The 16,838-nt window shown below is 30.4% G+C and overlaps 1 protein-coding gene across 1 annotated transcript in view; it reads left to right on the top strand.

Annotated features, from left to right (window-relative positions):
- Window positions 1-16,838, top strand: part of LOC148274965 (ferric reductase 1-like) — a 104,176-nt gene that overhangs the window by 70,001 nt on the left and 17,337 nt on the right. The window contains exons 2-4 of the mRNA XM_088236361.1: window positions 1,091-1,177; window positions 13,851-13,968; window positions 14,751-14,927. Coding sequence (XP_088092487.1) covers window positions 13,867-13,968; window positions 14,751-14,927 — 279 coding nt within the window. The 5' untranslated portion in view covers window positions 1,091-1,177; window positions 13,851-13,866. The remainder of the gene's footprint in view (window positions 1-1,090; window positions 1,178-13,850; window positions 13,969-14,750; window positions 14,928-16,838) is intronic.

Below are 16,838 nucleotides of genomic sequence, written 5' to 3'. Positions count from 1 at the left end.
TTTTCCTCCGATAATATGTCAATCCGGACGATGCTATTAGTCTATTTTATAATATGTTCCAGCTTCATGGGACTTCTGTCATATGTTCAGTTGGTACAAAGTTAAATGAAATGCAAAAATGTTGCTTAAATGCTTTTATGAAACATGAATATAGAATCAATGTTATTTTTAATATTGATGTTTTTGTTAATATTTCTTGATTTTTGATAAGGTTATAAATACAGTTATCAACAACACTTCTTGGTTTAGTTTTACTTTTTTATTATTTTGGCCAACGAGTGCTTTCGCCTAAATTGGCATCTTCAAGGCTAACTTAACCTATTAAAATGTGTATTTCCCACTTTGTTGTATTTCGCCATGTGTTTTTCGCCACCTTTTAAATAATCAATGCTTAACCCCAATTTCGGTCCAATAACTCCCAAGAAGGAACTGTTTATCAAACTAGTTGTGTGTATTTATGTTTTTTGTCCCTTGTTAAAATACTTATTTGATCGTATTGACTTTATTCCTTTTTTCATTGCATTTATTTTAGCTTTTTTTCACAGAAATTTAAACCCTAGAATTAATATAGGAAGAATTTGACCCCCCGTATCCATTTCTTCATTCAATCCATTCCAAATTCTCCTTTTAAATACTATTATTAAACTAGTTGTGAATATTTATGTTTTTTTTGACCCCTTTTAAAATACTTATTTGATCTCCTTATCTCAAAAATAGGTTAGAAATACATAGTATAAAAGCTGTTAACGTTGTAAACAATTTACCAGTCTTGAAGATGCCTACTTAGGCAAAAATGCTCGTTGGTCGAAATAATAAAAAAGTTAAACTAAACGAAAAAGTTTTATATTATAACTTTATTTTTATAATTTTATCAATGTTATTTCTACTTTTTTGTACATTTGGGATGGTACTATGGTTTTAAGCATACTATATCTTCACACGTTTATTTACTTGTTGATTGTTTTTTATATGTCTTATCTTATATCTTAGTACTTATTTTACGTGTTTATAAACATTCTGATTTTGCCCCAATTGTTCTTTGGCTTTCTACGAATATTTATACTGACAAATGATTTTCTTTTTGTTCCAGAAAATCCAGGAAGTTCGGCGACCTTAATCGATTGATTAGGGGCGTCTCCATAGAAACTGGATTTAGATTCCCAACACAAATCGTGTGGTAAGTCCTTTGTAGGCTGTCAAATTTAAACTTTATCTATGTTAAGTACTTAGGTATCATTTATGCGGAATTCGGCCATTTTAATAAGTACTTTTTATATTGATGGTGTTATGAACAAGACAGTAGATATTAATATTTTTTGTCGTAAATTTCATATATTATTTGACTAAATTCTACTATTTTTCTGTCAGTGTATACCCTTTTGGATTTTTTTCTATTATGTGTGTTTTTTTTTAGTTTCATACACTTCGCCAGTCTTGTTTTTTTGTTCTATAGTTTTTGACAGATTTTCATATTTTTAAATATTATTTAATTTTATAAAAGATTTCATATTTTCTTTATTTTTCAATTTTTTATTTTTACTATTAATCATACATAAAATACAAAAAGTACATATTTCACTGGCAGGAGTTATTAAAGAAACTCATTTGGGACCGTACATAAATATAAAAAAAAACATTTTTGTGACAATACATAATATCATACATAGTTAATACGTCCGAAATAGTAAGAAAACATTATTGTATAAGAAACATAGAACACAGTTCTTTACACCATCTTTATTAATCACATTAATAACTATCACTATCAAAAAGATTTAAGTAATATTTTTTAATTGCTACACTTCTGGATTTTTTATTAGATTTTTCGTGTTTTAGCTCATCGGGCAGTTTATAATATTCGGAATGGCCAATATTTTCCCAAAACCTACGGCCGAACTTTGCTGTGCGAAACTTAGACACATGAAGATTCTCTAAGTAACTCGTATTGTAATTGTAAATATCATGACCAAATGTGTATTTTAAATTTGTGTGAGCAGAACCAACAATCTAAACCATCTCTAGACATTAGAAATACTAAATATGCTGTATTTTATAAAAATAAGTAAATGCTGCCTACATCAGAGCAGGTATTTACCATACCTAGTGAGGATAGACAGTATCTAAATATGTTTGCTTGTAATTTAATAGTATTAAATAACTTTGTCACTCTGATTTTCTGATTCTGTTTCTTTACTTTTCATCTCTGAACTAAACTTAATGTATTGGAATTCCCCAAAATAAATCTTATTTATCTGTCATGCTTAACCCAAAACATGACACTATCAAAACTCCAAAGTGTAATTAGATATGAGTAGGTACACAGTTTTATTAATTGGTTTACTTAAATGTTAATTTCAATTATTAAAAAAATAAGATTTTATGTAAGTTATAGCAGGTTCTGAAGTAAAATCGTATTAAAATTCCATCCTAATTTTTCCGAGACTTGTGAATTTGGACGAAATGAAAAAAATATCTGTTTAATTAATTAGACATTTTGATATGTTTTTTGGACCACCTAAGCAATATCGCCGTTTAATTCGGTAGAATTTTCCAGAATGATGTTTTTTGTGGCATTTTGCAATTGTCTGAGAAGTGAATCTGATAAGATAGGAACATCTTACTTAAACTGCATACAATCAATTTCATAGTTTTGAGCTTCAGCAAATAAACTGGGCGATTTGTATTTTAAAAACGGTTTGCCTATAAACTTCCTTATTTTGTGATAATGATAGACAACAAAGGTGTTCAGTTGCTTTTAAGATTTTCTTACGAAAAAAATATTTTACTGATATTTTTAAAAATTAGTGCTACACGTAAACACAGTGAACATAAAATTGATTCATCACCTTTAAAATTACTTTGCCTTAGGTACGAATACTTATTTTAACTAACTTTAATCTTAATATAATTTTGTTATTTTTATCCTGACGGGATTGATTTCAATATTAAACATTTTTCAACAGAGATCAAGCTGTTAAAAATTCGGAAGCCATATATATATCATATTTATAGATAGTAAACTTCCATAGTCATGTGACATTTTCAACTTTCCATTATTTGCTTGCAATCACATTTCATGTGTAATTAGCAAATGAATGAGTACGTAACAAATGCATTACTTAAAATTAGAATTATTTTTCTATCTGTCAGATTGTCGGAGAAACAAAAAGAACATTTCGTTATTGTTGCCAAGGTAGTATTTTTTTTACCCTACTTTGCTCATCTAATGAGATACCTAATGAGAATTGAATCTCGGATTAAACAACTCTATCGTGAACATTTGACCGACATTATCTTTAAAACATCAAATGTTATTTAACATGATATAAAAATATCCGTTTAATGTAAAATAAAATTTGTTTTATATTTTAAGTTTAAAGTTCATTAATTCAATTACTCTTATTAAATGACCCTTTACTTATGTACTCTGTTGTGTCAATCAATATTTCCGCGTGCACAATAAAATTTTAGAGAAATTAACAGATTGCTTTTTTTTAACCTTAAATTTGTGTTATAACTATATTTTTTCCCATCGTGCAACATTACGCGGCGGCATCACGAATGCGCGCGGCGAAAGTGAGGCATAGTGGGGGAATTATTGGACACAGTCCAATGTATTCAAATATGATTTTACGCTCCTTCTGGACTATTCTTAATTCTATGGTCAAAACACTCGCGTCAAAAATATGGCTACCCTGGAAACCGGAAATCTGTTGCCGGTTGCCACAACAACTTCACAACGCAATCAATTTTCGCAAACACGTGATCAAATAAACCGGTGACGTTGCAAAGTAGTTAATTTTAATTTCAATTATCTTTTTCATACATTTTTGAGAAATTTCGCCGTGCTGTTAAATGCTTCAATTTCCCGTAATACTGAAATCCACGGTAGTCGCCGAAAAAAAAAACGGCATAAGTTTTCGGATTTTTGAAAGCGAACGCTCCGTTCGGACTGTTATTTTCTTTTGTCCTACTTTCGCTTTTAACTTAAAGAATACGTAGGTGATGTTATTTGTTACCTACCAATTCTTTAGGTTGAAAACACCCCCACTGGGCCACTTTAGGTATCACCGCATATTATACGTCGTAATCAAAAGTCGGAATAAAAATGCTTTGTAAAATATTCACGTTTGACCTAAAATTAGTGCGAGGCACGATACAAAAGAATGTTCTCGTTTTGTTATTATTTTTATATTATCGCCGATATGTTTTTGCTTTTTGTCATTTTTCTTTTAGTATATCAGGAAACTCCTCGATTTTAAGGCATATTTTTCTGTTTTTTTATTGTTTCATGTAAATCAAATGTTTGCCATTGTTTGTTCTTTCTATATTGTTGTGTTATGTGTTTATTTATTTATTTATTTACGGTTCTATGAACTTTTTACATAATCACAATAAAACCAGTGGAAAAAAAAATAGCATATTCTTAAAAACGATCAAAAACGTCGCGAAAAGTATACAATAGTAAACAGTATTTATGTTGAAAAAAGAAATATTACATATGTAACAAATATAAATATTTATCTATACAAAAGAAAGGTAAATTAAAGAAAATAGCAGTTTTAAAAAATTGTGAAAAAGTTAAAAAAAGTGAAAAAGTAAAAAAAGAGAAAAAAGAAAAAGAAAGTGCTTTAAAAAAAAACTGAAAAGTTTACTTCATGGTTTATATAAATATTAATACTAAACAATAATAATTTTTAAAAATAATTATTAACACAAGAGTAAAGGGTTAAAACAAAAGTAAAGAACTAATAATTATTTTAATTTTTCATTGTTAATTCTTTTCCAAAACACAAGACTTGATCATCAGCGGCGTGGTATAAAATAAATCTTTTATTTTTAAGTATTCTTGTTTTACTATATTGTTGTTATATATTTTTTTAGTATGTTTATTATTCGTCCCAACTCAACACAAGACTTAATGCCCCCGAAGATGGGACTTGTAATTCAATAAATTATTCGTTAAATAAAAAATAAATCATCATCATTCCCCTATTGGGGATAGGGGAATGATGCATAGGCCACTGTACTAGCTCTCGTCATCATCCCTCATGATGCCTCAGGAGACTTAACCCAAGCTCTTTTCCACACTGCGGGATCTTTCGGCCTTGTTTGGCGGAGCTAAGGGACGCGGGATTGACGTGGGAGGAAACAAAAGCGCTGGCTGGCGATGGGTCTCCCGGAGGCGTCTGGTGATGTCCACATGCTCCACTTAGTCATGGAAAACGAAATAAAGAAAAATATTGTTGTGTCCGAGGATACGACCATTCTCCGCGAGTTAACAGAAATTTGTAGGATAGGACGTTGTTCCGAGACATTGTGACAGAGATAGACGGGCAGGCTTTCTCACTTTACCCTCACCATCGTGTGTGGCTGCATTTATTTATTTATTCATTTATGCATATTTTTCTCTTACAAACTATAATTAATAGTAAAAATAATGTGTCCTCACTGGGGTTACCCATGCCAAAGAGACTTAACAATATACTCTTTTGAAATGTTATTACATTAGAGAATAAACAAAGAAGACTAACTTAATAAACAGAGATAATTAACAAAATATTCACAGTTTTAAAAACTAGGTATATATGTACATCTATATTATTTATATTACAAAACGCACATCGAAAATAACAAAAACCTTACATAAGCTGGAGCGGTTGATTCAATTTTGGTTTGGGCGAATGAGACAATCCATTTTACTTCCATTTTCATTGTCCCCGTGTGGACGGGCACAGGCACGGTCAAGACATTTTTTTGACAATAGCTTGCTCGACGTATGCTCGTCACTCCCACGCATCTTTACTGCCGAAGATGTCGGCAGAAAAACTGCTTTTTTAAAATTTTGTTAGTCCATTAACAATATCAATACATCTTGGTATAAAATAAAAAATATTTTCGTGAACTCGTAATAAACGCCGTCGTGTATTCTCAGCGCTCACGTGTGAACTCCGGCCGAATTTTCGTAATGTCCCAACGTTCTGTCCTGCGCGGTCGAGGCAGTTCACAAAGCTAGCACAAGACAATATTGTCCTATCTATTCTGGCATCATAAGAAAGAAGGACGCATCTAACATTTTTTCAAAAATGAGTTAAATACATATTCGGAATCACGAAAAAAATCCGCGTCTACTGGTACTTGAATTATCTTACTAAAATAACGACAACCCTATTATTTTCACTAATAAATGAGACTTAACTGCAAAAAGTCTTGAAGATTACTAAATATAAAAGGCTGTTCTGACTTATATAATTATAAAATACTGATTAAAATACTTATTTTTTCTTCTATTTTGTTTTTAAAAACATCTGAAATGAATGTATCTACTCGTATTCAATTAAATTTAAGATTTGCCGGTAATTTCAACGTTAATTGATTATTAGGTCGGGCCGGCGTGGCGTTACTAGTTTGAAAAGCAGCAAATGGCCAGTAACGTCTATTTATTTAGTTGAGTAGAATCAATTGGCACATTAACACTAAGAAAGAAAAACATTTTCTTAATTACTACTAGCCAGGAACGTCTTTTCATTGCAGTATAACATATTTTCTTGTATTTTTTTTTACTTAAAAGAAAATGTTAATTTTTAAATAAATAACGTAAAATTTATTAAAATACATATATATATTTCGTTATGGCAAACCATAATACATAATGTCGCATAATAATATATTTTATTTTTGTAGTATTTTTCACACAGTATTTTTTTTTTATAAATTATATAACACAAAGTATTTTACAAGTATAATACGTTGAATTACATTCCCAGGAGTTACAACAACTCAATTCGGGACATAAATAATATTAACATTTAAAAATAACACATGTTGAGAACAACAATGACACAAAGCAAGTTTAGCGCCTTTATAAATAAATACAGCACAACAATATATACGCCTTAAATCTTTTCTTACACAAGCAGAATAAATATACATAAAAAAAACGCTTTTAAGAATAAAAAAAGTAGTGAATCTGTTAAGGGAGATAAGGTCATTAACATCACATGCCATGCAGATGATGCTGTCATAGTGATGATGAGAACACATACATCTCAGTTAGTTAGTTAGTTTTTCAATATCCGAGTTACAAAATATTTATTGTCTCCGTTTTTTGTTTAATGTAAAGACGTCCTTCTTTCTTATGACGGCAGTATTGTACTGTCCACGTGTAAATGATACTTAACAGTCGAAGAAGATTACTCTGACTGGGGCTTTAATTTTTTTTTTGTAACGATTATTTACTTTAGCAATGTATCTTCTTATGGAATTATATTTTATTGCCTTAGTATTTAATATCGATAATCGTAACCGGGAAACCTTTATCTCGACGAGAAGACCATCTGATGCATAATTTTACAATCTATTATTTTCATAGAACCAGGATGTTTTAGAATTCAGATTAATATAATTAGTAGGCAGGTATTATGCTAAATATAGTCTTACATTCATTTAACAAATTACAGAGATAATTGTAGGTACTTACGCAGTTCCCAATGCACAAAAAAATAATAATGGGAGGTGCAGTATTATTAACCTCGCTTATAATGTACAAAGTTTATATTTCACATGTGGATTTTGTTCCCTGTGGCTCAATCACCAATAACTACCGACGTTCTAATAAGCGACGTGATGACAATTTCTTACCATAGTTGTTTATCGTATTCGCGTTGACAATAAAACATCCGTAAACACCTAATATTAAATGTCAAAATATTTACGTTTCGCGACGTATAATACTGCTGCGCACTCCACATATTTGAATTTCACCTGTGTAAATATGAAAAATATTCCAAAACTGCTATTTTTATTTATTTATTATTGATCATGCTATTCATTGCATTTGGCCGGCGGTTGGCAAGGCAAATGTCAGGAAAAGCATATGTTTGTAGACATATACTGGATTTCACCCCCTGGGAAGTTTTACTTTTATATTACAACGGAGATTGAACATATTTTTGAGGAGGAAGATTGCCAAAAGGTGTCCATTGCCTAGTATTTGAAATAATTTTGTCAGATGAATCTCATCCATATCAATAAAGGTTTGAACTTCACAAATGACCACAGATGAAAGAATTGAAGATTAAAGATGTTCAAACATAGGCAAAATGGTAAATGTTACACAGTGTGCAAAGTGGCCACTTAAAGCAGCCAACGACATGTCATATAATAAATGTATAAAATATAAACGCCTTGACTTACATATTTCTTTAAATAATTTTTTATCCATCTCTGTTGTAATGTGTAAAAATTAATAACTTCTAAGGGCATGAAATCCAGTCTTTGTCTGCAAACATTTGGACAAACTCGAATTATTGTTGTGTACGATTTTTGTTTGTAACTTTTTGAGGCACCTCTGCAATGACTGGTAATAAATTATTCCACGATAAGGCATCGAATTTCACCCCTAAGAAAGGTTTTAATAAGAAATGTGTGGCTCGGGTGGTTGACCCACATTTCGTATGTTAGTCATTATTGTTTTAATTATTAATACACAAAAAACGTGTGTAACCTGTCAATAACAAATGTGTAGCGAAATTAAATGTTGTTCAAACACAATAACTAAAATGGAACACGCAAACAACATCATTTTATCGTTCATTTTTCATATACAGAACAAAGAACAATGATACACTTGATTTTTACCTTTCCTAACCTGAACGTGAAAAAAATCCGCGAGTTCCTGATAGAGATTGGCATTTCGTTTTTTTTTCAAAATTTCAATAACAGTTACCGTTTCACAAATTAAGCTGTTTCGTAAAAACGTTTATAAAATAGCAGTTTAGAGCAGTGGGCGCCCCCCCCTAATTTTTTTCAATTAAAGTATGTAAAATATTTTTTTTGGCTTCCCATTTCCCTTATCGCATTGAATATTATGTTATGAATTTAAAAAATATAAAAGTTTTTTCCGTTGCTCAATTTAAAAAGCGAAAAATTATTCATTTTTTGAAACGTTTTTTCATTTTTTGAATTATTATTTACGAGTATTTTATAGGAACCTCATTTTATGGAATAACCTTAATATGTTTTGGTTTAATCATAAAGAGACCAATTAAGTTTTCATTAATTATGTAAAAGATGTAAACATTAAATGTGCTAAAAAAATAAAATAATATACCTAAGTGAGAAAATAATAATAGTTAACATTTGCGTTTTCCATGGTTATTATTGGTGATAAATAAAAATACCGAATGCACACTCCGAGCCATCCATGCACACATATATGAACGCATACATATACACACATGCATATGCACATCTACATGCATCTACACAAAAAAAAACACAAACACATACATCTTATGCGATACATATACATGGCATAAACCACTCAAGATACTCAGCAACTATCCCAAATAATCAACTCCATGAAGAAATTTTCCGTACAAATGCAACTTGAAGTTCAAAATGTCCATTATAATTTTTACAGGTACGTCTAATTAATCAATTTGAGGTTTAATTGTTTTAAAAAAAAGGGAATTTAATCTGGTATAGCGAAGAGGACTACGGAACCTAATTTCTGTAAAAGGTATGGCGAATCAACCATGTTATTTAGAATGTTGAAAATAAAAATTAAATCACGTGTAAGACGCCTTTTTCAATGATTCTATATTAAATTTAATCAAAGATTCGCCGTAATAATTTTCATAGTTACCCAAACGGGTTTTTTAATTTTTTTTTTATATTTGTTTATTTTTCCATACATACAGGGTGTTCTTTAAACCCTGTAACATCCGAAACCACAATAATCAGTATGGGCAAGAATACATATTAGCATATTAAAAAAAATATTTAGAACCAAAAACTTTTTTTTAAATAAAATATTTAAAAAAACAAATGGTTGCTTACTTCTGCAAGGGAGAAGTGAGGGGAGTGCGGCGCAGTATCAGATTCCCCCTCCCCTCCTCGCTTCTCCCCTGCAGAAGTAAGTAACCAGTAACCAAAATAATTCTTCTTTATGTAACACTGATTGAAAACATCGTTTATATCGTTTTTGTAATTTATTTATGTTTTTCTAAAAATATTATTGATTAAAACAAAATAATCTGTTGTAAGACGTCACTCCCCATTATGTACACAAGAATTGTTTATTTCTCTTACGTAATGGGGACTTACGGGAAACGTTAATGTAAATACATGTATTTGATTAATGTAAAAAATTGTATTTAGTTGTAATATTGTATTTTTATTTGTTATTAATAAAAAAATAAAAAATAAAATTAGTTTTTTTTTTATATTTTATTTTTTAAATTTTATTCTTTCCAAAAAAATAATTTAATGTGCCAATATGTCTTCTTGCTCATACTGATCATCGTGGTTTCGGATGAGACGGGGTTTAAAGAACACCCTGTATATTATTTACATAGAAATATAATTACAAAAATACACTTTAGAAAAATACATCGTAAAATTACGCTATAACAGAAATTGGAAGAAATGCCCAGGCTCCTTACAAGTTTCTTTTGAATGTTCTCGATTTAATTAATATACACTATACTGAGGGGACCATACTACTGAAGCGAATTAGAGTTGGCTACGTACATAAGTCTAGTAAAGGAGTTTGAGTGTATCTGGTAATGAGAAAGGCTCGGAGATTCGTAAGATAAACCCTAGAAGTCTATACGCCTTATCCACTATTGTATTGATGTGATCTCTAAATAAAAGCTTATCATCCATCAGTACACCCAAATCTCTAGCTTTCATTGAACGAATGATAATTTTCGCTGATAGTTTGTCGTCAAATAGTATATTTTTTTCTTCCGAGTAAATTACATGACAGAACATTAATTTATCGGTATTCACCAATAACTGATTTTCCGCACTTAATGGTGCATAGAGAACTGCATTGGTACTCCTTTCATTGTTAAAGACAATTCAATATTTGTTCAATCTTGGGTGCAGCTAGTAAAGGAATAACGTGGATATTTATAATACGTCACCGGTATAACGTATATAGCTCACGCTTACACACACCTGGGGTGCTATTCTGAACCACCCTCGTAACAGTTTTTCTCGTTTCTTCTATTTTGTATGGAAATACGCGAGATAATACAGCCGTGAGAATGTTTGGAATGCCAGCCCTGGGCCCCGATTACAATGGGAAGTTAGCATTTATCTTTAATTTTATCTACATAGCAAAATTAAGTTTTCTGTATGAAAAGCAGAATATGCATACATTTTTTTGTTCTAAACATGTTCAATTGTTGGTTACCTACAAAGATACTTTAAATGTTCATGCAAATATACTCATTTTCGTACACAGAGATATCGGTTTTTCTTTATAGACAGTCGAAGATAACTCTGTTAATTTCCCATTGAAATTGGGGCCTAATTAATATCGATATTTATATACAAAAGTGTGTATATTTGTATGAAAATTCAAAATATCTTCGTCGGTAATTGGCAATTGAACATATCTAGAAAAAAAAATGTAAACTTATTCTATTTTTTATACAGAAAAATTAAATTTACTTTGTAGACAAAATTGAAGATAAATTTTAACTTCCCACCAGAATACGTACCCTGAACACTTACTCCCACACAAATACACACAAACACACCTCTACACTTACTCTCATACACACAAACACACCCTTTCGTTGTACCACAATTTAATTAATATGTGTCCTCTTTTATTTAGAAACTTCGCTGGTCTGTCTTTAAACCATATCTTTTAATGTTATTATATCATTGTTGACTGTTTGTTTCTGTAAAATAAATAATATATAAATATATTTATATATATATATACACATATATATATATATAAATATATATAAATATAAATATATAGTATATGATATAATATGTAGAGTACCTATGTATGTATTTTGAGAGAGGTCATATCTATTAGTTCTATGAGGTGACCTGCTATATGAAGGAATTCTCAAGAAATAAGGTCGTTTACAACATACTATAATGGAGTTATTCATTCTTTTTGTAACATTGTACATCACCGCGTTTACAATTCCTACTTGCCTGAAGATTACAAAGATTTTTTTATATTTTTAAATTTAAATTTAATTGGCGTGTACATCGGAATTAAGGTTTAAACATTTGAATCTTATTTCTCCATACAATTGTATTCGCGCATTTTTCCCTGGATAATGCCACTAGAGCAATGATTTTTTACACAATACAGATATTTGCCATTGGTATCCCTGCTGTTTTTTTTTTTTTTAATTATTATTAAATTCAACCCAACCTATCCTAACCTAACCCGGCGGCTTTTGGTTGGTCCGTTTCCAAAGGGCTAGCTTTGACCAGCCAACACGTTGAACTTTGAGCTATCTTAACTTTGAGCGTTTTTGGCATATTTGAGTTATGAATACCATTAACTTCAAATTTTTATCCTCTATTTACAGGTATAATCGGTTAAATAATATTACCGCCATTAACTGAGTTTCAGAGAATTGTAGACCGAGTAAAAACATATATTTTTTTCAAATTCAACAGGCGTTGCCTAGTAGGTGATTTGGTTCAGCCGGATGAATCTCACCCACGTGATAAAGGTTTCAGCTCTTTTACTTCACAAAAGTCAACAGATGGAAGAGTTGAGGAAATGTGGATGTTCAAACATGGGCAGAATGGTGAATGTTACACAGTGTGTAAAGTGGCCACTTAAACCAGCCAATGATAGGTCATAAGCCCTGTAAATGCCTAGACTTCCATATTCACTTCTCAAAAATGTTTTCCCTCTCTGTTGAAATAAATTTGAAAGTCTGCAAACATATATTTTATTTTATTTGGGAAATCAACAGTTCTACATCCATATTTATAGTAAACAAACAGATATAGTGTATAAACTGAGAACTAATAACAGATTTCCACAAGTATACAAAGTTAGTAAAGAAAATAAATTTCATATTAAATAAATACATAAAAGTTTATACATATAAAAATGTTATTTTCATGTACTCGTAAATATTTTTCAATAATCAAAGATTTTTTTATATTTTTTAAGAACAGTAAGTTATTGTAAATTGGGCGGGATTAGGACAAGGATGCTCGAAGAGAGGGGAAGGGAGATGTACATATTTATTATTAAATAGCATTTATTCTCAAATCTTTACAAAGAAAATCACTTAAATGATTTTAAGTGATTATTTTTTAATTGAAGTTTACGTTTTTAATAATTAATATACAATGAAAAACGGTTAAGTGCCTTTGTCTGGTTTTCATTACTAAAACAATATCACATTACAAGTAAAAACAACTACTTTGTGAGTTTAGCCAGTTTTCATTGAAGTAAAAATATCTGCGTTAATAAAACCATACTACAGCGAAAAACTATGTTAAAAAAGACTTGTTTAAATTATGTAAAACGGGAGTCATTCCTGAAGAATTCCCATCCCACTAATGTGATAGATGCTTTATCTGAAAACAAAGACAGTGTTGAATTTGATACAACTCAAATTCAGTTAGACAATGTCGCCGGCTAACTCAACCAGCACAAACTTCTTCACAAGGAAAATCAGCCAAATGCGGATTTTATTTTTCTTATCTTATTTTTAAAAAAAATTCTCAAAATTCTGTTGCTTTTTATTTTATATTAATTCTGTAATGTATAAACATATGTTTTATGAATAATGAATAATAAGTATTTAAAAAAAAAATAAAACTTGATTTTTAATGAACAACCAAACTTTAAAATTTAATTTACGCAAAACTGGCTTTTTGCATTTAACCGATTTTCCTTGTATACCCACAATATTATGTTTTTGGACTAGCAAATATGTATTACCAACATAAATACATTTTTAGTACCCAATTCATATAGTATGTCTTTATCTTTGTAAACAAATAGTGTGTTAATCCGGTTGGGCAAAATATAATAATGTTTGTTTTAATTACAGGGTAACATAACATAAAATGGGGAGCCGAGACCCTTTACTTGGCCTGGCCACCTGCCTTGTCTTAATTCTGATCTCTGCTCAATATACCCAACAGTACAGTTCTGGAGCACCTCCTAAAGTAAGTTTATTTTTATATTTTTGATACAATTATCCAGTAAAATGTAAGTTTAGGTAAGGTCACACTTATGGAACGGCTGCATACATTCTGTCCAATTCTTTACTATCTTATAAGTCCACAATATCAAGTTTATTTGTAGCTGCTCTTCAAACTATTATTGACAATTCAATTCCATAAATTAAAAAAATACTTTTATTTTTATTACCATATACTTGTTTTTTATTTTTTACTATTATATCAAATTGCATTGTAGTATTGGCAAATACGCATTTCATTGATACATATTTTTATTCCTTATTTTTTCGTGATAATATATGCTTGCTTGTTTATTAATTCAACTTAAAAATGTCTTTCTTGCTTACCGTAACACTTTATTTATTGTTTGCCTTACAGAATTTATTTCATAAGCTTATATCTTTGCATTTTTTGTTTATATGCTTATTGTTTTTTCTTGCATACCTTTGTTATTATTGTTTTTTTTTTTTACTTTGTGAAACTTTTTATTATATCCCTTTTAACTAATTTCACATATTTTTTCTGTATATTCTGTGTTTATTATTTAGTATGTTAGCATGTATTTAATTTTAATTTTTTGTAAATGCCTTTTGGGCGTTAATGAACAAAATAAATAAATAAATAAAGACTTCGTAATAGCACAAAGTATCAAGAAAACATTTTCAAATCGAGTAGGTATAAAGAGTTCTTATAAATACACAAACTATCTATTGCAATTTAAACAATCACTAAATAAATAGTAAACCTTGTATTTAAATGAATTTCAGGCCTGCGAAAAGATGTTGCCCATTCATAACAACATCCCGCCCCAGAGTAGTGTGGCGCCTTACATTGTAAGGCCACGGGTCCCCCAGGTGCTGCAAGGAGGGCGCCTCAACGTGAGCCTTTCCAGCCCCTCTGGTGTGGCTATCGGGGGCTTCTTCCTGCAAGCGAGGAGTGTGCAAGTAAGGATACTCGATATGTTTTTATGTACAAACATTTTGCTCAGGGAAGTATGGCCGCGGTCCCAATTTGGAACTGGCACTGTGTTCCTTCACTGTCATGCAGGGAAACTACAATAAGGTGAATGTACTGACCATGTGTATTTGGTGACTATACTGCAGTGAGGGGTATGATAAAAGCTTTTAAACATTCTATGTTCTGTCATTCTTCCGGGTGTTCATTAAACCCTGTCACATCCGAAACCACGATGATCAATATGAGCAAGAAGACATATTGGCACATTAAAATAGTTGTTTAGAACTAATAAAATTTAAAATAATAAAATATCAAAAGGGCAAATGGTTGCTTACTTCTGCAGGGGAGAAACGAGGAGGAGGAGGGGGGAGTATGATACTGCGCCGCGCTCCCCTCACTTCTCCCTGCAGAAGTAAGCAACCATTTGTTTTTTTAAATATTTTATTTAAAAAAATATTCTTCTTTCTAAATACTTTTTAAATATGCTAATATGTCTTCTTGCCCATACTGATCATTGTGGTTACGGATGTGACAGGGTTTAAAGAACACCCTGTATAAGGTTAAATCAATTTTAATCAACAAAATTTAACTAAAAATTCCACATAAAACTAGATATAAAAAAGTTAATATTACCCATGAGGGAAACAGAGAGTTTCAAAACTCATGGTGCAAGTGTTTAAAATTAAATTAAATGAGTTATCCGAAGAAATAAAAGAAATACGTTTTTTTTTATTTGAAATTTATTTATTAACTCTTATGGATTATTACATTCATTTTACAAAAATAGTACATAATTTTTTATTTATATTCTGTTGTTGGTAATTATATTTATAATGCCTTTTAAAAAGTTTGTTTGAGTCTTTTGTTTAGTATTGTCCGGTAGTTTATTGTATAATTTCAGTCCCTGATTTATTAGTCTCGATTTAAAATGGAATAACCCGCTAAGCCTCTATTTAGAGGCTTGTCAGAGGGGATATGGAAGGAGGTTATGAAAAATACACCACAACACCCAGACCAATTGAGAAAAACATTTTTTTTTCTTTTTTTCTTGCAACTGGTTGTAATCGAAAACGCAATGTCAGTTCCACAGTCGGCCATTTAACAATTTAATTTTTAATCAATTTAAATAAATATCGACGATAGAAAGAACAAAGTTACCAAGCGACGAACAGCCAATTATTTTTTTTAAATTAATAAAATGTTTTGTATTTTTAATTTTAAATTAAATTATGTAGGAATCGCGCCAAAATAATATGAGTGCATGAGATTTTTTCATAAATTAATTAAAAAATAAATTAATTATCTCTTCTGTAAACTTGTTACATGTTGCTTGGTAACTTTTTCCTTTCCATCGTCGAAATGTTAAATTTGGAAAAAAAATTGTATAATTTCTTAACCTTTCCGGGCCAGAGGGTGGTATCTAGGGTCCCCCAGGTAACATATTTTTTCAATTACTTTTTTATTAATCATTCACAATATATAAATAATTCACATTTATCTTTGCTTCCCCCCGTGCAAACATCAAATATTACAATTTATTGCTCTACAGTTTAATAATCTTTGATATGTTGGTTTGTTCGCACATGTGATTTTTGCTATTGGATAGCTTATTCCCAGCCATAACCACAAAATCTCGATTCCAGGCTTTAGTTTTTACATGCACTCCCACTCCCAACTCCCCGCTATATCGCCCCAATTATGCATAGTGAGACTTTAGATCAGTGCTGTTCAGCGTGTCACAGCAAGAACAGTGATGTCATATATCATCCGCTTGAAACAGTATTTTATTATCAAGTGTATGAATTTCGCAGAAAACTCAAAATATGATGAAACAGTTTTATATACACTACCATGACAATCACAATGACTTTTTTTTAAATTAAAAATTTAAAGTATTT

This window comes from Micrasema longulum, unplaced genomic scaffold (assembly GCF_059751315.1).
Source record: "Micrasema longulum isolate JH-2025_06_02 unplaced genomic scaffold, ASM5975131v1 h1tg001543l, whole genome shotgun sequence".
Classification (NCBI taxonomy): Eukaryota; Metazoa; Arthropoda; class Insecta; order Trichoptera; family Brachycentridae; genus Micrasema; species Micrasema longulum.
The sequence above is the reverse complement of the archived record's forward strand: the minus strand, read 5'-3'. Positions and strand labels throughout refer to the sequence as shown.